The sequence below is a fragment of the Drosophila willistoni genome, chromosome 3R (genome assembly GCF_018902025.1).
Source record: "Drosophila willistoni isolate 14030-0811.24 chromosome 3R, UCI_dwil_1.1, whole genome shotgun sequence".
In the NCBI taxonomy this organism is placed as follows: domain Eukaryota; kingdom Metazoa; phylum Arthropoda; class Insecta; order Diptera; family Drosophilidae; genus Drosophila; species Drosophila willistoni.
Window position 1 is genome coordinate 8,930,312 of NC_061086.1, and position 21,519 is coordinate 8,951,830.

Sequence of the window (21,519 nt, forward strand, 5' to 3'; positions counted from 1 at the left end):
ATTGGGTAGGCATCTTTTATAGATTTTGCGTTAATCTGTCTAAAATCTACGCATAATCTCCATTTGCCCGTCTGCTTCTTTTTCACCATCACTATGGGTGAGCTATATGGGCTTTGTGATGGTTCGATGCATCCCATTGTCAACAGTTCATCGACCTTTGTGTTGATTTCTCCCTGTATTTTTGGATTTTTTGGGTAATACCTTTGTTTTATTGGTATATCATCCTTCATTGTGATCCTGTGTATCCCTACTTTTGATGATCCCTTGATTTTCTCCAATTCCATCAGTTCGTGTTCTAGAAACCTTTGTATTTCTGTTTGCTCTTCCTTCTGTGTCACCACGATCGATATGCGTTCGGTCATCCTGTCCTGCATCCTCTTCACCGTTGGAATTTTTATCCTGTGGCCTCCGCATGCTATTTCGGTATTCATCAGCCTTAAGAAATTCCATCCTAAGATTATAGCATCCATTCCGTCTGGCATGATGAGAAATGTTATGTTCATTTCTTTGTTTCCGAATCGAACGTATCCTGTCCATTGCTCGTTGATGTCTCTCACCTTCCCGTCCGCCATGTATACTTGCTTGTTCGTGGTCTCTCGGTCTCCTTTCTTTTCCACCGTTTCCAACATTTGTTTGCTGATAAAACTGCTCGTGGCTCCGGAGTCAATTGTCGCTTTTATCTGGACTCCTGCTACTTCGATAATTGCTGACAATTGATCCTCTTCCTCTATTAGTTGGCCTATTAGTGGTGAGGAGCTTGTTGGCTGGGTCCCTGCTCGCCCCTGATAGGCTGGAACCGCCTTTCGTTTCCCGAACTCCAACAACACTCTTTTGTTCTTTTCCCAATCCTTCCACACTGCCAACAGAAATTGAGTCTCTGATTGTTGCACTCCCTTGCCCAGTGTCCGGCTCCCCCGCATCTGCGGCATGCCTGGTTTGGGTTCAAGACTCTTCCCTCTTGGATGTTTTTATTTTCTTGGGTTGGTCTTAAATTGTTCTCCATGCTGTTGTTTTGGCATCTTCGGCACTGTGTGACTGGTGGCCCGTAATTTCCTCCTCTATGGCTTGATTGGTTGTTGTGTGTTCTTTGAGCATTGTTTGGGCGATGGAAATCTGATCGTTCTTGTTCAAGCATCTCATGTTCTTCCGCCAACTGCATCAGCTCATCTAGGTTTCTGACTCTGTGCGGCCGAACGAATATCCTCAAATCTGGAGTGCAATTTTCTAATATAACCTCCAATTGCTCGTACTCTGGTATTTTAAGGGGTCTCATCATTGTTTGCATGTCGACCATATAGTCCTTGAAATACTCGTTTCTGTTTTGTTTGCGATTTTTCACTTGATCAGCCAATTTGTTGAAGAATCCTCTTGGCAGGAAGTATTTCTTGAAGCCCTCAACGAATTCCTTCCACGATCGCCACTGCTTATTGTTTGCGAGGTACCATTTGAGTGCTTTGTCTTTCAGTAGTTCTGGCATTGCTCTTGGGATCATGTCCAGCTCGATGCCATACATGTCTGCTGACCACTCGATTTGTTCTATAAATTCTAGCGGTCTGGAATTGCCATCGAATCTGAAAGTCCACTCCCTCACTTGTTTTGCCACCTTGGCGTATTCGGTGGTCCTGTTTGTTGTGTGCGGTGCCGCGTTCTTGGGGTCTATCGTTTGTCTCCTTAAGTCCCTCTTTGTGTCGGTGCCGTCTAATGCTCCTTCGCTTCCCCATCTTGGTGGTGCAAATGGAGGAATCGCTAGCGTAGCGATATTTATTTTTTTGAACTCCTCGGCCTCCTTGTTCTCACCATTCTCGCCTGACTGTGCTGCGCTTGTTTCTGGTTTTTGCTTGGACATTTTTGTGAACTTGAGTTCTAATCTTCTTATCTCCTCTCCCCACTCTGGATCAGACTCGTGGTTGTCTATCCATTCGCCGAGTTGTTTTCTCATCTCCTCTACCGTGCCGTTCATGTTGACTCCGATCCTTTGGCCTGTTTGTATCAGATCCTCCTTCTTCATGTGGTACATCCATCCTTTCCCCATTTTGATGTTTTCTTTTCAATTTTCAAACTTTTGTCTTGTTTAAAATTTCATCAGTATAGCACGTTGGGCGCCAGTTGTAACGATCCTTTTCGTCCTTCGGGATATTTACAATTATCTCTTGGGCTAGGTTCGGCACAACAAAATTTATTTTGTGCCCCGGTGAAATTAGAACAGGTTTGTTTATTGATTTGTCTTGGTGGTATGTTTATTTACGATTGTTTATGGGCTTGGTTGGATATGACAAGTTTCCTTTAGAGGAGTCCCGACCTCTTTCCTGGTGTTTCGGTAACAGGATATATCCTTGTACCTTCCAATATGCTGGGAATTGTCCTGGAGCAGTTTGACCTTACTCGATTCTTGCATAAACACGGTGTCTTAGTCCTATTCCAAGGACTTGCTGGTTACAGGATAATTTGAGAGGTTACTCGTAAGGCCGTCTCAAATTATTCTGACTTTTCTTGATCCTTTCACTTGTTTGTTTCACTAGTCTGAGCTTTTAAGGTTACTCGTAAGGCCTTAAAAACTCCCTTGATTGATCATGACTTGTAGACTTGAGTCAATTAGTTCCACGTCTAAACTAAGACTGCCTTCTAAACTAAGACTCCCGGCTCTGTCGAGCGTGGTCCCTTAAATATATCCCGAGATGCCCATAGGGCGCTGGCTGCGGCGTCGTGCTGTTGGCAGCGGCGTTGGGACCGTGTCAGAAGTGGGTCGCCTCTTCCGGCGAATTCTGCTTACCGGCAATATTCGAAGAATGGCTATGCTAAAAAGTGCGGCGTTGGGATCGTGTCAGAAGTGGGTCGCCTCTTCCGGCGAATTCTGCTTACCGGCAATATTCAAAGAATGGCTAGGCTAAACAAATGCTATGGGTCGCGATGCACGCGTGCTGTGTGCACTCGTTTAATTTCCCCTGCAATGCACTTTCATACGTATATCGTATCTATCAGATAGAGGGCTTCCCCATCGTTCATCCCTCCCCCTTCGGTTCGTATATTCCCCTATGCAATCCACAAACCATTATCGTTTCATATAATGCATGCATGCCCCCCACGCATCTTCCCGCTTGTACGAAATTTCCAGCGGTCGCATGTGGTTCGATCGAAATCATGGGATCGAGCCATGTTGGACTTGGTTGCCCATCGCATGTGTGTGTATATCGGTTTCTTGCATTATGCTTCCCACGCATCTTCCCGCTTGTACGAAATCACCGGCGGTTGCGTGTGGTTCGACTGGCCACGTTTGATCGTATGCCACTTATACTGAATCGGTTCGATCCATCAGCAGCGGGTTCGGTCGTATATCGTACGTTTGGTTTGTGTCTCGGCTGTATCTTGTATCTGGTGCATCCTTTGCACCGCTTGATTGTGTTGTTGCTGGCTTGTTGTGTGGGATATTATAGTTAATTATAATGTTCCTCACAGTAAATAATAAAACAACTTTTTAAACGTCAATTACCCAACCATTTTTGATGTGTTGTGTAGTATTTTTGTAACTTTGACACAACAATTTAAAACTGTTTAAGTTAATTTTAGTTCTTCTCACTTGCGGTTGCCCAACTGAGTTGTTGTCCAATCAAATTATGATGAAACTTTTTAAAAACAAACCCATCCGTTCAATAAAAACAAAAATGCTCTTTTTTTTTTGTGTCCCTACCCCAATCCTATATCACTTTCAAGGTCATTAGCCATGCAATCAATACATATAACCCAAATCGAGTTCACTAGAAGAAGACACGACCTGTCACCAGAGAGTTCCCAACAGTTGCCAGCAGCGGTTGCGACCAGTTCATTTAGCATATTTCCTAACCAATTTGTAGAGGAGGCAACAACAACAACAAGAACAATAACAATAGCAAAAACAACAACAATGCACAAAGATATTACAAACTTTTCTTTATGGACATAAAAGGTTTCGCTCGTTTGCCCAAAAAACAGGATATTTTGTTCTTCATCCTAACGTCCTTTTTTTTGCGGTGGGTGGGGTGAGGGTGGGGAAGGCCATAATAAAATAAAATTACAAGATGTCGACGCTGGCGAATTGAGCATGTGAGCCATGTATGTATGGTCTACCGCCGCTTATGCGTCTCCATCTCCATCTCCGTATTCAGTTCCGCCTGGCATATTTCATCTTTATGGTTTTGTTTTTCTTTGGTCGCACACATATTTTTAAGACATTTATGCGAAGGCCACAAGACATTGATAAGTACATTCTATTCTCTGGAGTCATATGCAGATGCTATGGATTTCATGACCATCAGGCAAAGTGACTGTATTATAAATTTCTCAAAATGCAATTTCAAATTATTATAGGACTACATAATATAGTTACTTTATTTCATTGTGAACTTTCAGAAACTATTACTGACAATAATATTAGAATATTTATTAAGTTGAAAGCCTCTTTGGAATAGGGAATTTTATATGCCTCTCAATAAGAACTTTGGCCAACTATTGACAACTTTTAGTTTGACTTTATTGCAAGAAAACCGATGACCAAGAAAAATCCCGCTTCACATAAAATAAAAATCAAATTTACTCTATACATACATACATACATGTGTGCATAGATGCTGCCAACTTTTTGAATGTGTTTTGTTCTTGGTTTTTTGTTGCATGTTATTGTCTGTTTATGTTGCATGTTTTCTGTTAGCCAAAAGGAACTGAAATACCATTTTAAAAGCCGAAAGTCAAAACCACAAAATGCTTGTGACTTGTTGTTATTGTTGTTGTTGTGTGAAAGCTTTTCCATCTGAGTGCAAGTGGTAAGTGCAATGTGTGTGTAGAATTTAATATACTCTCGCTTGTCGCTTTCATGGAAACAAAAAACTTTTCGCATAATTTTCACAATCAAGGCACACACAGGACTAAATTCACATACACACATACATACATATGGGGAAAAAAGTCGTGCAAAAGATGGAACGTCGGCGGAGCGGGGGTGGGTCCAAATCTTAATATCCTTCCACTTCAACCACTTTCAGCAACTTTTACCAACTGTTTGTGTCAGGCTCTCCCAACCAACCAGCCATTGTATTTGTGTTCTCGTTCTGCCACCAGAAAATTGCACAAGAAGGATATGTGTATTAGTCATTTCATGCCTGCCCAAATCTTTCAGCAGTCCAAAGCGTTGGCGGCGTTTGCGTCTTTTTTGGATTCACGTTAAAAATAGTCTAATAGGAACTTTTGCACAAGGACACAAAAACTTTGCCCTTCAATGGCAATTATATTTAGATTTATGCATAATTTAAATTGCCCTGCCATTACAACTTTCGCCCTCATACTGAGTATTTGTAGCTAGGTAAGGTAGGTTAAATCAGTCAGCATTTACTTAACTTGATATAGATTTACCATCATTCTAATATAAGTTAGCAAGATTTCTTTTGTAATTCAAAGCTTTAAATATTTACAGGGTATTTCCAAGCCGTATTTCGGACAAGTTTTTTTCTTATTGTGGGCGAAATGATTTAATTTTGTGATTATAAATTCAAAGCCAATAATCTAAAATTTCAATTCTATGCTAAGAGTATAGAAATTGTAAAAAAGAAAAAACTTTTTTGTGATTAGATCAATTTGTTATATTCTATTGAATATGGGTATGGCAAAATGTTATTGCTAAAAGTAGACAATTCAAATATATAGTAGATACCACTTACTTGATAATTTAATAAGTAAGCTAAAAAAAAATTGCTGACATGTGTCAGTTTCAATGTTTGTATTTTCATCCAGTGCAAATTTTTTGTTTGCTTGGAAAACTTTCCCCTCCGACTCAAACGCATTTTGCTGACATGGGCAGTTAGATAAACAAATGTAAATGAAAATTACAATTTATGCATAGGGTGCCCTGTTTTCATATACCAAACACAATATCCTATTTTATTTTCTTCATGTCTATGCCATTTTTGTATCTATTATCGACATACTTAAACACATATATGCATATACATACGTTTATGAAATTTCCTTTTTAGTGTCTGTTGTAATATGAATAGACAATGGAAATAGAAAAGCTTTATTTTAAGTGAAATTAAACTTGTGCTAATTGAGTTTTCTGAAAGTCCAATAATATTTTAGCTCAATTCTGATGCATATTTTGAAATCAATAGCAAGGATTTTAAAGTTTGGTTCGTTTAAATTAATCCCATTTGAAATATGAATTGGTATTTAGTTGCTCTTCTTTCATCTAACAATAAGATTTAAACAAAAGGCAGCTTACCAGACAATTTTTGCAAAAATATAAATATGTAAAATTTAAGTTTTATTTGAATAGAAAACGTTTAGGGATTAATTTTGGTTTGACCAACAGAAATAATAATTAAACTGCTATCTCATTTTTTTTTTCTGTACTTTAAGTCTCTTTGACTTAGTGATTGCGTTTTAGTTCTTACTTATTTCTTAAAATATTTAATCTTAATTCTTTAAATGGTATTCAGCATTCAAAGTCTGCTGAAACATCCACCTGGCCAGGGAATGTGAAGGAGGCATCGTGGCATAGCCAAGGCTTTGTTTATATGTACTAAGTGACAGGATATTAAATGATAACGGCCAAGAAAACAGCGCTAAAGAAAATCTATGGACTACCTCAGAGTTACCTTGACGTAGACAGGTAAAATGCAAAGCAATTTTGAGTGGGTGAGTTGGTGGAGTAAGTACTAGAAAAGGGATTGGGTGGGCTACTTTGGCAATTTAACGCCACTAATCGAGTGACTTGATGGGAATAATTCCAATTTGGCTATGTCGCGTCGTCGTCGTCGCGAAACCGTTAAATATTTATAAGCAAGTCTTTGAAATTATAGAAAACAGCTGAAGGCCTAAACGTGCTTGGCATTTTATTTGAGCATAATGTTATATAATTTTCGGTCGCTATGCTGTCTATAATTATTTATAATTCACGTGCCGTGTAGTCGAGTAGAGGCAGAAGGAGCAGCAGCACCAGATGCTAAGCCAAATACTGGATACTCATATCTACATAGGTACTTATATACATACATATATAACGCATACGCCGCGTTGTCAGTCAAGGGGCAAGCACGTGCAAGGTCGCCGCGTTTGTTGACTGAGCAAAAGGACGAAGAATTAGACCGAGTATAGGAAGAGGCAGACAAGAAGAACAAAAAGCCGAGAAGGAGAAGAAGCTTGTCACGCAAATGCGTCGCTTGTTGTCGCCTGACCCTCAGCTTGTCAGTGACAAAACAAGAGATACAAATACGATATGATGTTTCATTTGAATTTGTCCTACGTGGGCGTTACCCGAAAATGAAATATGACTTGACAATTCCGCAATGCTGTCGTTCAACAGTTGCTCTTCTTTTTGCCCCAGCTGTTTTATTGGCCTTGTTGGTACCGCTTCTTCTCTTATTGTTGTTGTTGTTTGGCGTTGCTTCAAATGCTAAACTAGTTGACCAACTTTTAGGATCGTTAATCAAGTTAAAACCAAAGAGTGAAACTGGATCCAAGCTTGGACTTGCTGTCAGTGCCAAAGCTTGATAAATGGAGAGTGGCAATGCGGTAGTAGGAATAGTATTAGTAAGCCTTGTATTGAATCAAGCCTAGATCTCGAAATGCAGATTTGATGGCCATTTAAATAAGAAGAAAAAACAACTATTTGAATAAAAAGTTATATCGTCCAGTGTTACGATACATTTAATATCGTCGTTTTCAATATGTATGCACACTAACTGACATGAGTTGATTGATTGTCTTAAATGTCCTTGACATTTTGTTAAACCCTTTAATTTGCATATCCTTTAATGTTTCAATTTAATTCAATGGTTTTCATCCAACTGAATGAAGCAAATTTTGTTTGGCTATACTTTAGCCAAATGCAAACCAAGTTGACAATTCAATGAGCATGCTGATAAAAGGAGATCCGCATTCGTTTTTCTTTTGCTTCTTCTTCTCTGTATTTTCTTTCTTCCTTCCTATCCTTTGTTAACGTCTTTCATGCGCTTAAGGCTGCACGTGAACGTGGCGTATATAAAAAAGAGAAAAAAAAAACTGTAGCACGCTTTCTAGATACGCTGCAGTGGGTCTTCTTCCTTGCTATGACTTGTGGCAATTTTCGCACACTTTGCAATGTCAGCGAAGGGATGAGGGGAGTGTGGACGGGAAGGGGGAGGGGGAGGCACATAAATTACATGCCACTTACTTTGCGCTTCGCCCAATGCCGGCAAAATGAACTTGCGGCCACTTAAGCTGAAAGATTGCTGCGACATAGCTGGGTTAAGTGGGGTGGTGGCTCATAAGAGATGACAAGTGGCAGCTAGCAACAATTGTAATGCAAAGTGCTTACTTAACTGAGCCAAATTAAATATTAAATTGACAACATCCCACAAATAGCGGCAACTATAAAATATGCATTCTTCAATCCATTAGCAGGCAAGTAGACAAACACAGAAAACAAATAAAAAAAAAAAGCAAACGGCTTGTCCTTCAGAGAGTAAGCCAAAAGGGAGGGAACGGGGCAGTGGCAGGTGGTAAGAATTGCATGCCAACAATCAATGGATAAATAATTACACAGTCATTGCTTGGCCACCAATAAAAATTCACATGCAATGAGCACAGACAAATGTCTAAATAACATTCACTTTGGCCCAAAGTAATTTCATGTATTCCTATTCTAAAAGTGGAAAATTTTTTAGAATTGCTAGGCAAATTCAAAATGATTATGTGATGAGAACTTTATCCATTCATTCATTCAGTTACCACATAATGTATTAATTTTCCTATTATATGCCAGTTTGTCGAGCTTTCCGGCCTTAAAGACAAACAGTGTCTGGTACCTTTCACCTCTTAACCATATCTATTGCACAGTCTCAATTGTTTTGGCATTGACTGCCAAGGTAAGTCCAAGTAAGAGTCTCGGTCTTGGACTTGGTTTTGACTTGGCTCTTTTCTTTGTCCTCGGTCTCAGTTTTGTGCATTTCTGCATACGATATCAGGTGAAGGTGCAAGTGGCGTGTACTAACTACTACTACTACTGCAACTACTTTGTGGTTGGCTCTCTGGGGCACTGCAGTGTTTATTTTCTGGCAAATGTCAGTTTGTTTCTATGTACATTTATATTTTATATCTGTATGCGTTACCCTTCTTTTCCCTATCTCTTGTCTTCTAAAACTTAGTTCCATTTAGCCTTCAAGCCAATTGCAATTTATAAAATTGATCGTTTTAAGTCAAACATTATTAGACTAATGGCTTTTTCTATTTTGTATATTTTTTGTTTTTGTTTTCTGTTATATCAAATGAAAAGTACATACATATGTGTGTATAGGGTTCATATCGATTAAAAGGCTTGAATAGGTTCTTCCAATTGGCAAACAGATATGTTTGAGCATAACATTTTAATACATGCTAAATAGTTATATCAGATAAATTTATAGCTAACCAAATCGATTTAACATTTTATAGCATATTGCTTTCCTCTAGATAAGATCCCAAATACCGCCCACAACACTTAATTTACTTCACATGAGCACATTTCATTTCTAAATACTTCATTATATGGATGTATTATGGAAGGAAGGAATGCAAATTGGAATCCCTTTTCAACCCTTACAGTGAACTCTGTGAAGCACTTTCCCCTTGCCTTGTATATGTATGTACATATATAGCGTAACAAAACGACTTCCGCTTGATTTACAACTACATTTGTAAGTAGTAGACACAAAACACTTAACAGCTAAAAAGGACTTTGCATAAGTAATCAGGCAGACACACGCGCTAACTGGAACGTCGCGTCTTAACTCTGAACATATGCATAATACTATGTATATGTATATGTATGTATATGTATATGTCTAGATAGGCAACTTTAAGATGGCGCGAAAGGAATAATCGTAAGTACTAGAAAACCGGAAGAGAGAAGCTAAAACTAAAGCGTTGTCAGCGGTGTTCAGCCAAGCGAAAACTGGATTTGGCCTGGCCCTGGCTTTTCACACATAACTGCACACACGCATTCCCAGACATCATGAAAGGATACACACATACACAAGAAACGCATATATATATATCTAGTGAGGGAATGCGAACGAATGAGAGACAACTTGATTGATGTGCGGGTGCAAAACAAGAGCACATGCTCCTTTTTACTGACCACAGAGGCATAGAGAAAAAAGAAACCAACAAAAAATTCCCACACTGATTGGCAAAAAGGGTTTGGCCACAACCACGGTCACGCTCCAGTTCTACCTACGTCATATAATGGTATTTTAAAAAACAACAAGAACCATTGCCACATGGGTTACAGGGCAATATGGTGGCAACTTCATTACGTTACTTCTGTGCGACTTGTGAGCTTTGTTGCCTACTGACCAAAAATTAATTGGCTGCTCTGTGTTAGCCGACAGCTGCCATTTTCTGGCTGCCATTTACTATGCGCAGACATGTCAATTTTCTCAGTCCAAATGAAAGCAGCCACCATCTGCCAGCCAGCCTCCCACTGATTGCGAGTGCCTCCGTGTGGCACAGGTAGCTTAAAGATTTATGATAAAGCCAACTAGGTCCTGAATGAGCGCAAAGCCCGCCGAAATAAGAAAGAGCAGATGAGGATGAAAACTTTATCAAACTTTTGCTTTGACTTTGACTTTGGTATTGGCTCATTGCGGCTCGTTTATCTATGAAATGAATGAATCTGATTGCCAATGGCCCCCAAAAACCCAAAAGCCGAATGTTACGAATGTTCTGAATAATGCCTTCAGCTTCATTTCGCAGATTTCTACCTTAAAGCAAACCAAGAGATGGCAATGTAATAGAAATGAAAGAATTTTTCAATCATAATAATAATTTTCTGTTACTCAATTTCGTTTACAGTCAAAATATATAATAGAACTATCTAAATAAACTAATTGTAAGATTTTTAAGCAAGAGGATCGTATTAAAAATAAAATTGGCTAATTTGTAAACATATTTCAACGATTTGGCATTGAGTATTTGGGAGCGAATTCAAAGTGGGGAAAATTGTTCTGACTTTGCTTTTGTTTTGTTTTGGCCCTCCATCCACCAAGTCCCCCAGCGGATGAATTACGATGTCTCTCCACTCAGCTCCTAGCCCTGCCTAGGTAAGTGTGTGCGTGTCGCAGCTTATGCTCTAGCTTAAGCGCTTAAAATGCTTTTTGACAACGGCAACAACAACACGAACAACAATAACAACAACAACAACATAAACAAAAACCAAAACAGAGCAGGAGAAGCAACCAGAATGATAAATTTGTTTTGCTCCCACTTTTCATTGCTGTTTTTGTTGATGTTGTTGTTGTTGTTGTAGTTGAATTTTTCATTTGTTGTTTTATTTTTTAGCTAAGCCACGAGCTGCCTAGCTGCTATTTCTATCTTAAGTACAGTTATCTGTCCATTTTTGTCCCTAGTACTAGTCTCATTCCATCTTTGTATAAGTATGTGGTGTCTGTGTAAAATTTCATAGTCTACTTTTTGGGGCACAAGAAGGCAGTAAAAATCGCAGCCTCGCCAATTTGCGCTCAATTAATTTTGATGTATTTTTGCTTTTGCATACTTTTTCCTTTTTGTTTTTTGGTTGAGGTTGATGTTTCTTTTTTTTTCATTTTTCTCTCTTTCTCTCTCTCACTCACTTTTTGCGGCTGTCTTTGTGTTTATCATCATCCGTCGTCCTCCGTTTAATTTATTAAGCTGCAAAACATTTTGCATATCGTTTTACATTAACTTAAAAAATTCAACGCACCAGAGGACCCAAAAACGTTTCAATGTAATTCAATTTGCTGCTATTTTGCCTTCATTGCTGGTGGCATTATTCCCCATTGGGAGAAGGTCAGAGCCAGGAGGGACGAGTCAGAGACGCTGGCAATGGGGCGTGGGGCTTGTCAGTACAGATGTCTGGCCACCGTCACGTCGCGTATTTTGATGCCTTTGAATTAATTGCGTTTACAGTTATTAATTAACTGGCATTTTATGCAGATTTTTCAATCGAATTAATTATGCAATAATTATGTAATCATAATTTACGCATTTCCATTTATGTACATTTACATACTGCACCAGCGCATTGCACGCCGGAAATATACCAGGACCCTGGAGTTTTAATTGAATTCTTCGCCCCCATGGTCAGTAAGTAACTTGTATGTTAATGTCACTTGATATTAATTAGATAAATACTTGTATGGTTGAATTGTTAAGCAAGATGAGTACCATATTTTTTAATTATTTAAACAAATTTATTTCTATGGAACTTTATAGTCATTGAATGTCAATTTCGATTATTCTCCATTGGAAACTATTTATCTATTACGTTGTCAATTTCGTAAGATATGTACAAGAGTTGAGTGGAAGAGAAGTTTATTTGTGCTTAATCCTTTACGTTTCTTTTCTATAACTTTCTTTTTTGTTGTTGTCGTTCAACCTCGTTCACCCACATACACTTAAGTTTATTTCGGAAAGGATCTCTTGACAACATTCAAATCCTGCCAACGTTTTTATTTGGCTTTTGCTAGAGCCAAAACTTGAGTGGATCTGCAGACTGGAATATTTTTCACACTTGATATAGCAAGCAGCCATTTGCTTGCACTGCACCACACCACACCACACCTTCGATGCTTTCACCATTTTGCCATTTTGAGTGCCAAGTGTATGAGGTTGTTTGTGCCTGTCTGCCTGAATGTGTGCCAGGTGTGTAGTATACATATGATGTTTGTTTGAATGTGGGTGTGCGTCTGAGCTCCTTGTTTGTGTGTGTAATGGCTCCCCAAAGCGCACAAACAAACGAAATTGTCATCATCGTTGTGCAAGTGCAACAGCTGGTGCAGAGAAAGGAAAGTCAGAAAAAGCTGCTGCTACCTACTCCTGCGACTGCTGCTGCTGCTCATCCGCAGTAGAAGACGCCTCAAAGCTATATTTTGCCTTGTTCGTTTGCAGCACCTAATGCAATATTTATGCTGCACTGCCTCGACTGATGGCAAAGCTGCTAAAAACGCTTCCGTTTTTGCCTTTGCTATTGTTTTTTGCTTCTCAAAGCCAACGACGCGCTTATTAAATTGTCTTCCCGGCTTTGTATATAACAGTCATTCTCTATCTCTCTCTCTCTCTCTCTCTCTCTGTCTCTCTTTTAGTTTGCCATCTCAGTCACTAACCGAGTATAAGTTTGATCAAAATATGCGGTGTGCATAGTATCCTCTTATTTCTTTTTCTTCTCTGTATTACCAGGGCAACAACTTCATTATATTTGTCGAGCCAGAACACACACAGACACTCACACACACACACACACAGATACTAAGCTTTGGTCATGGTTCACCTTAAGCATGCCTTGTGGTTGGCTTGTCCTTATTGATTGCAGGCAAACTGCACATTTGTGCATTACAATGGTCTGATAGGTAAAAGGCTTTTGTTCGCATTATTTTATCATATTACAGGCAGGAGTGAGCTTAATCTATCTACTGATAATTCTGTCTTGCATTGAAATTATTAAATTTCGTTCACTTTATTGATGAGTTTCGATTGCATTGACTTTCAATTTTTGACTAGTTTTAGTTTTAATTATGTTAAATTGGATCGAAATCAAAGTAGGTGTATCATACACGCAACAAAACCTAGGAGCAAAGTCTTTTGTGATTATCCTCATTGAATTTCTATTCATTTTTTTTCTATTATAAAGCTTCTCAAATATTTTATCACTCACCTTTCACCAGCGTAAGAATGCCCAGAGGCATGACAAGAACAGCCACCATGAGATCCGTGATGGCCAGCGACATTAGAAAATAGTTTGTTACATTTTGTAAGCGACGCTCCCAGGCAATCGCCAGGCAGACAAGAATATTACCAGCTGCCGTGCCCAAGACCAGGACAAGAGCCAGTAGTGCCCAATAGTTGTTGGCGTCGAAGGGAGGCTCCTCCGTCGTTAAGGCTGGCAATGTGCTGACAATGCTGATGTTGACATCGGTTGCATTCCACTTGCTTAGCTGATAATCACTGAAATTGCCAAATGGCTGCCTCTTCTCTTGCTTCGCCTCCTGCCACACCAGTAGATTCTGCAGCTGCTCCACGCTCGATTCCAGACTGCTCCAATCTAAATCACTGTCACTTTCGCCGCCTCCGCTATCGTTGTAGGAACCAAACGATGTATAGACATCCTCTTCCATGTTCCCAGCTAAACGCAGACAATTATTTCTTTTGTGTTCGTTCTCTACTCGGATTGCTCTGTTTGCACTTGTTGTAATGGTTTCCAATGTGAAAGCCTCATGCTAATTAGCCTGCGCATATGCAACAAAAACGCAAAAAAAAAATTCCCAGAAAACAAGTTGCACGCGCCAATTCAAATTGCGAATGTAAAATACCGGAAACTTTAGCTGCGGAAATAACTGTTGGACGGGAGGGGTGTGGGTAAAAATATATGTAGGAAAATTCCAAAAGTAGGCAAACAGACGACAAACTAGAAGTGCTAGTGATTCACGTATTGGATCGTTTATATTTCTGATGGTGTTGCTTGCTCAGGGTATTCCGAGAACGATGGCAACCAACCGGATATTGGTGGCAAACATTTTATGGCACAAAATTGCCGGAAGTTGGTGCTGCAAAAGAGAAAGAGAAACCAAATGAAATGAGAATGTGAATATGAAGGAAAACTATATCATAATTTGGAAAATTTTTTGTAAAAAAACTATAAATGCTGTCAACGATGTAAATTAGTTGATTGGTTAGTTAGTCAGTAATGAATAGGGATTCCCGGAGAGAAGGAAAATAACCCAATCTTCATTCGTTGTATTCAAAATATGAACTGATTTTATTTACTAAAGTGTTGTGTGTACATGAACTCTTAAAACTAGGAGGCGACAATTGTTCTGAAAAATACTTATTCTAATGACCCACGCTCTTCGGGGTTGAAAATTGTTTATATTTCATGCTCAGCATTGGCCACTTGATACCGCGACGCTGTTGTAATCTTAAGTGTTTTCCACACAGTGTGGATGCATGTTTTGGTTTTAAGCAATAATTGTCATATAAATCTTTATGACTTATTTTTGTGTTATGTTTTTGTTTCGTTTTGTATATTTCTTGGTGCATCTGATTTGGTGAAGCCATTTCAGATGAACACGATGTTTAATCTTAAACAGTAATCAAGGCAGAAACTTAAAATAACTCAAGTGTAAACTACCAACTTTCAATTAAAAGAATGTATAGCTACTACCAACATAAACTATCTGATACTATCTAGGTTTAATAGGGTCGATTTAGCATTATATACTAACCTTTCAAAGGTATCAAAAATGTTGTAAAAGGTAAAATAAAAAGTGCTTATGTTGCCGTCTTTTTTGGGATACTTGTTGGTAAACTCGTTGGCACGTTTAGTTAGTCGAGATATAGATTACCTGCATATGGGTGTAATAAAATGATTTCTCTTGTTTGTCTTGATGACATGTGTCACGTAAAGGTAACAGTCCACTAGCACATTTCGACTGTATAGTATTTAACTATTTCAGGCATTGAGTGCAAAATTTTCAGTAAAGTAGTCGTAAGTAGATCTGTTTATTTACTGTGGCCTAATGGCATTTATTTTAATCATGTTACCTTGACAATCAGTACGCTTAATTCAGACCGTCTATGTTCAGCTAAAAGTCATAATAAAGCTATATTTATAAATTATAATTAATGGGAGGCAATAAATTAGCCACATTCCTAACCATCACTCTGCGTTTACGTTCTGGTCGATTTACGTTGCGCTGGGGAAATAAATTGAGGACATAATTGTATTTGATTTTCCAGAGACTAACTGGAGAAGAATATACATACTATATAGTATATAAAAGCTATATACAAACATACATACATATGTATATGAAATGGGTTTGAATAATCGAAAACCAAATCGAAATTGATATTGATAAGCAACAATAACAGAAAATCAAATCAATTTCCCTTTTGGCGTATGTCACAAACATGGATAATTAATTGAGACATATTTCACGCCGAAACATAGACAACATATCCATACGAGAGTCAAATCCAGGTAGGGTCAGAGTAACATTGCTTGAATATTAACCAAAAACCAGCAATAAAATGAAATGAAATGAAATTTATTCGCACAAACAAAAGCAAAGTCCACTAAAACAATGTACAAACCGCAAAGGCATAGTTAAGTGTGGGTTTTGGGATGGCGACCCACTGTCATGGGGAGTACACAGGCAAGTGCCCTTATTTTGTTTGCTTGGTGGGCTACTTTTGAGGCTGACCAGTTTAGGTTTGGGTCGATTGGTCAGTATATACATGGCCATGGATAAGCCGCAACAACAATACGAGGAAAACAATGTACAAAACATTGAGCAGGGAAAAGCAGAGTCAAAGCCAGAGTAAACCGAGCAGTAGCAGTTAGAAAAAGGACCTCAACTCGACAACACCTTGTTGACTTTACGAGTGGCTGGTCGACCTGATCCGTTCATGTCCCCTACAGCCGTCCATGGTGCCTACTCCATGGTGCCAGACCTCCTGCCTGAACAGCTGTCTGCACATTCTGTCAAATGTTCAAGTGTCAATGCTGTTGTTAATTAATTTTCCTGACTGACTGATGCATGCCAATAGATAAGAGGACTCTACAATACTCCAGGCTTGACCCTTGTCCAAGCGGCTGCCTTGATAAACTGTTTGTTCGACATTGTTTTTGCTATTCCTATTGCTGCTACTGCTGCTGCTGCTGCTGCTGCTGCAGTCGGCTAATGACAGTCAAACAGCTACTTCACTGGGACTTGGTTGTGTTTGTGTGTGTTTAAGTATTTGTAAGTGCTTAAATTTTCACAATTGCAACAGTTCTAGTTTTGCGGTCACTTTAACACAACATTCATTCATATGGACTGGTCTGTTGAAGGCTCAACAGCAAATACTTCAAACGCAAGGACTTTGAATTGCCATCCAAACATCAATGAGAGGCTCTTGCAAAAACTTACAAATTTACATGTAAATAATATATTTGTAATCAGTAAAGCTTAAAAATACTTGTAGAAATTAATCAAACCAATTGATACATTGATTTAACAAGTAGTTTATTGAATTGATTATGTTTGTAAATATAATTAAATAACTTTCTTTGAGCTGCAAAAAGCAATGATAGGTGAATGAGACTTGAAAGGTTTTTCTATTTACACAACAATTTTCAAGAATGATTATTTATGATTCAATTGCTTTAAAGATATAGACGAAAGCAACAAAATGAAGTAAATAGTATTCAATAGTAGAATAAAAGGTATCAATTGGTCGTATCCCATCGTATCAAATCCATAAATAAATGGCATGTCAGCATAGCAGAATATCGAGTTCTGAGGGAACCCATAATTATTCTTTTCTTTTTTTTTTTTTGCGTTTCCTGACCGGACCGGACCATCACCAATGGAGGCCATTTGGACATGAATTGCACAAATGCCACAAATAACATTGGCTTGGGGTTGTTACAACAGAAAGAAAGAGAACCTATAGAGCCTATATATATAAAAATATATGTGTATATGAATATATATGTATATATAGAGTCAGGCTGTATCAAATAAAAAGCAGCGCACCATTAGTCATATTAATCCCAGCAGAGTCATTAAGTCGTAAACCTGCTGAAGGTAGAAAAACTGAAAGCCAAAGGCGGGCTTCGTGGCAAGTTGAATGAAAGTGAGGTTTTTCTTCTTTATTTTATTTTATTTTGTTTGCTGTTTGTCTGCCACTTCATTGATATACATAAAGCGAATATGTAGGTCAATTTCGGCTCTTTGCCGCCTGTCCTCAGAGTCAATACACGTTAATAAATAAAGCCTCTTTCAGATGTCTCAGGTTAAATATTTCATTTCGATAATGTGTTTTTAAGAATGGCCCAGAGAGGCAGAGCATAAGAATGTTGGAAACATGTGTGAAGTGCTTAAGAAAAATTAAAGAGTGAAATTTAAGCAAACGTAATTAATATCAACACATCAATTCCTATGCCATGCTATCTCTGCCATCTCTCTATCTATCCAGGTATCTATTTCACATTGTTTGCTGTATTTTCCCATGAAAACCAAGTTTAAACCTTCAATCCGATCTGCATTTCATCTCAATTCCCAGTAGAGGATGGTTCATTCGCTTTGCCATTGCCCAAAGGATAAGTGCAACTAATCGCAAGCTCATTGCTCATCCTCTACTTTACTCTTCGGCACATCTTTTATCTGCAGGGTAATCTGCCAGTCACACGCAAAACACACGTTCACCCACCCACACACACAGAAAAGGAAATCCCACACATCCACACCTTTATATATATACACACACACAAGCATGCATAGAACACTTAGAGTACATTACGCATACGCCACGTAAGGCCGATCTGAGCCTGGCCCTGGCCCTGGTCGTGGCTAATGTGCGGATGACTGACTGCCATTGCCTACAGGGCAAAAAACACAATGAGAGTTACAAGTACAACAAATGCTGTATAAATATTTGTTTAAAAATATCTCTCGCATGTCAACGGCAAGCGGCAACTGGGGAATTCTAGAGAAATTTTAGGGAAAGGGAAAAACTGTGAGTAATGGAAAATCAGGTGCTTTACCTTACATTTTGCTTCTTGTCGTTTTCTTTCTCATTCCCTTTCCACTTCTTTTCTGTTTTCTTTTCGTGTATTTGTCTCGACAGGTTTGGCATACACTTTGATTTAATTTTACGTTTGTATTATTTATTTATTTATATTTTTAGTGAAGCGATCAAAGAAAGAGTCTTAAACATTTTGAGGCCATTGAAACACGACTTTGGCTTTGTGAGCAAACAAAGACACTGGCATTTGCAACCTACTTAGTTTTGAATTCAAATTCAATCAATTCTGGTAAAAATTTATCATAATGTTATTCAGTGAACTATTAACGAGGCATAAATTCTAGGCCCCAGTTGGTCTAGCTTCTTGGGCCATACTCAAGCCACCAACCTCATAGCCTTAACATCTCAAACCATTCGTAGGTATATAAGTATATATATTTTTGTTTGCATGTAGTTATATACTATACTTAGATCTACTTTTGCCCGCTGATGTAATGCTTAATATGTATGTATGATGTCTCTAACTAGACTTTTCCGGTTTGTCAAAAGTTATTCACCGACTAACCGCGCCCAAGCTAAAAAACACAAAGTAACCAGCGATTAATCACAGTTACATTTATAGTAACATTTACCATTACTGTTGCGTTTTTACGCAGTTAAAGCATTCGAGGCATAAACCACCATTGAGTAACTCCTACCTATGTACATACCTAACTACCTGCCAACTGTTTAGCTAAAACGGAAGAAGGAAAAGGTGACAAGAGAAATGTTTCAGAAGTAGGAGCAACTTGCCACATTTGACAAATATTTACATGCTCTGTATGAAAGGCATTTTGGGTATTATAACTTTGTACTAAAGTTTGCACTATGCATTAGTTGCCCAACAGAGGCGGAGGCCGACAGTTGAGAAACTCTATAAGAGTTCACCTGAGACTTGCATAAGCAATGTGAAAGTAACTCCAAGATCGCAGGAACATGCAACGTTATTTTAACACTATACTGTCACTTACAGTTTCGGAAGTTTGGCAAACTTTTTATCTGACTAGAATATGCGTATATAGTTAGATTACTTTACCATTTCAAATAATTTCATGTCAGATTAGGTATTCAATAGTTATAGGAAAGTCTTGTCGAGGTTAATGGAACTTCATTGTCTACCATTTTCATTCATAGAATATTTTGCAGTCATCCATTTATCACATGATGCTCCTTGGCCGCTTGGATTGGCCCCTGTGACTGTTGCTTTTTCCTGGTCCACCTCAAACCAAAACCAGCCATCCACCATAGTTGTCACAGTAAGTTGGCACTTAAATTGTTAGCTAAATTTACACATGCACTCAGGCATTGAGTCAACAACGAGAGGAGAGACATCAAACAATGCTCTCGAAATTGCTCAAAGGATTCCCTCTTTCCCTTTTGGTTCTGCTTCTGTTTCTGGTTTGGGGCGTGACTGACTGGCTTGACTGATTGTGGGCGGCAACTCTAACACTTATCGTTCATTATTATCTATTGCCGACGTTTCCGTTTCCTGCCGCACTCTTTCTTTCATGGTGGCTTCTCTTATTTGACGTTGCCTCAACAAGGCCACACACACACACACAGACACACACACACCCACACACATACACATAGTTAATTGATTTCTTTTCTGTTTCTATTTTCTACTCAAGCCGTGACCAAAAAAGTGTACGACAAAACCCGTGGCCAGGACAATGTTACGTTAGTTGGGTTCTCCTCTCTCGATGCTTGTTATAATTTACACTATGCTACATTGTGTCGGCTAAAGGAGTGAAGAGCGGGTGAATGTAACCGACATCGACATTACGAGCCGCGACCCTTGAGCTTAACTTGGCTTACAGCTTGGGCTATAAATTAAATTCTTATGCGAGAGGGCAGGCAATTAAGACAAGCCAATGCAGAAGAGAATGTGCTACATAGACAAAGAATCTATGTGTATGAATGAATGAGAAGAAGTAGAAGGCAGAGGGGTTAGGAGTGACGGGTGGACGCCCATCTTGGGACGGTCCAAGAATGTATATACATATGTTTGTATGTATGAATGTATGTATTTGTGTTCTTGTTTGTAAGCTATAGAGTAAGAGTAATGAGTCGTGTGGTTCATTGGCAATTTCATTAGACTGTCAAGCCAGACCCGCCTCCAGGGCCTCCGATATCACAAACAGTCGCTGATGCAATTAGGCAGCTAGCTAAACTAATTATCCAAAGTCATCCAGCTGATCGAAACAAGCTTTCATCCCCTACTTTTAACTACTTTCCGGTTCTCTTAATGACCCTCTAGAAATGTGCGATTTAAAGTGACATTGTTTAGACAACATGGGCAAAAGGATAGAAATACTCGTAGGTATTATTGTCAGTAACAGCTTGGGCCATCTCCGTCGCCACATGACACTGTTAAATATATATATATATATATATATATGTTAGCTAAGCTCATTTAATGGCAGCCTAATTGTGGAGCAATTACACGGGAAACTGACAATGGCAAAACAATTAGACCGACTAAGGACTTGTTTGGGCAATGGGGCGTGGCCCAGACATAGACACAGACGGGCATGCCGAGTTGGGCAAAAGTCAAATCAGAGGCAGGCAACATAAGCAAATCATATAAATTATGGCGAATGGCAAAAATCGTTGACTGCTTTTATCATGAAAGGCAAACAAGATGATGAAGATAAATCAGAAGGAGGCAAAGAAAAAAGATACATACATATATATATATATATATAGATATATGTATGCCAACATATATATATATATATATAGATATATGTATGTATGACATACATTTGTGCATATATGGGAGAAAACCCAAATCAAATTGAGATTTATGAGCGCAACGATGTGTGTCTAGGTCAGTCCCAGTTGTTATCTTTCTTGTTGTTGCTGTCCCCCTGCAGACAGCTGGCTTCAATGTTTCATGTTGTCTTCGTCCTGCAATCTTTTGTATTACTTCTTTGCCTACTTTTTCGG

At 38.7% G+C, this 21,519-nt stretch overlaps 1 protein-coding gene across 1 annotated transcript in view; it reads right to left on the minus strand.

Annotated features, from left to right (window-relative positions):
- Window positions 1-14,249, minus strand: part of LOC6650990 (serine-rich adhesin for platelets) — a 37,448-nt gene extending 23,199 nt beyond the window's left edge. Inside the window, exon 1 of the mRNA XM_002073296.4 lies at window positions 13,673-14,249. Coding sequence (XP_002073332.3) covers window positions 13,673-14,132 — 460 coding nt within the window. The 5' untranslated portion in view covers window positions 14,133-14,249. The remainder of the gene's footprint in view (window positions 1-13,672) is intronic.
- Between the last annotated feature and the right edge of the window lie 7,270 nt (window positions 14,250-21,519).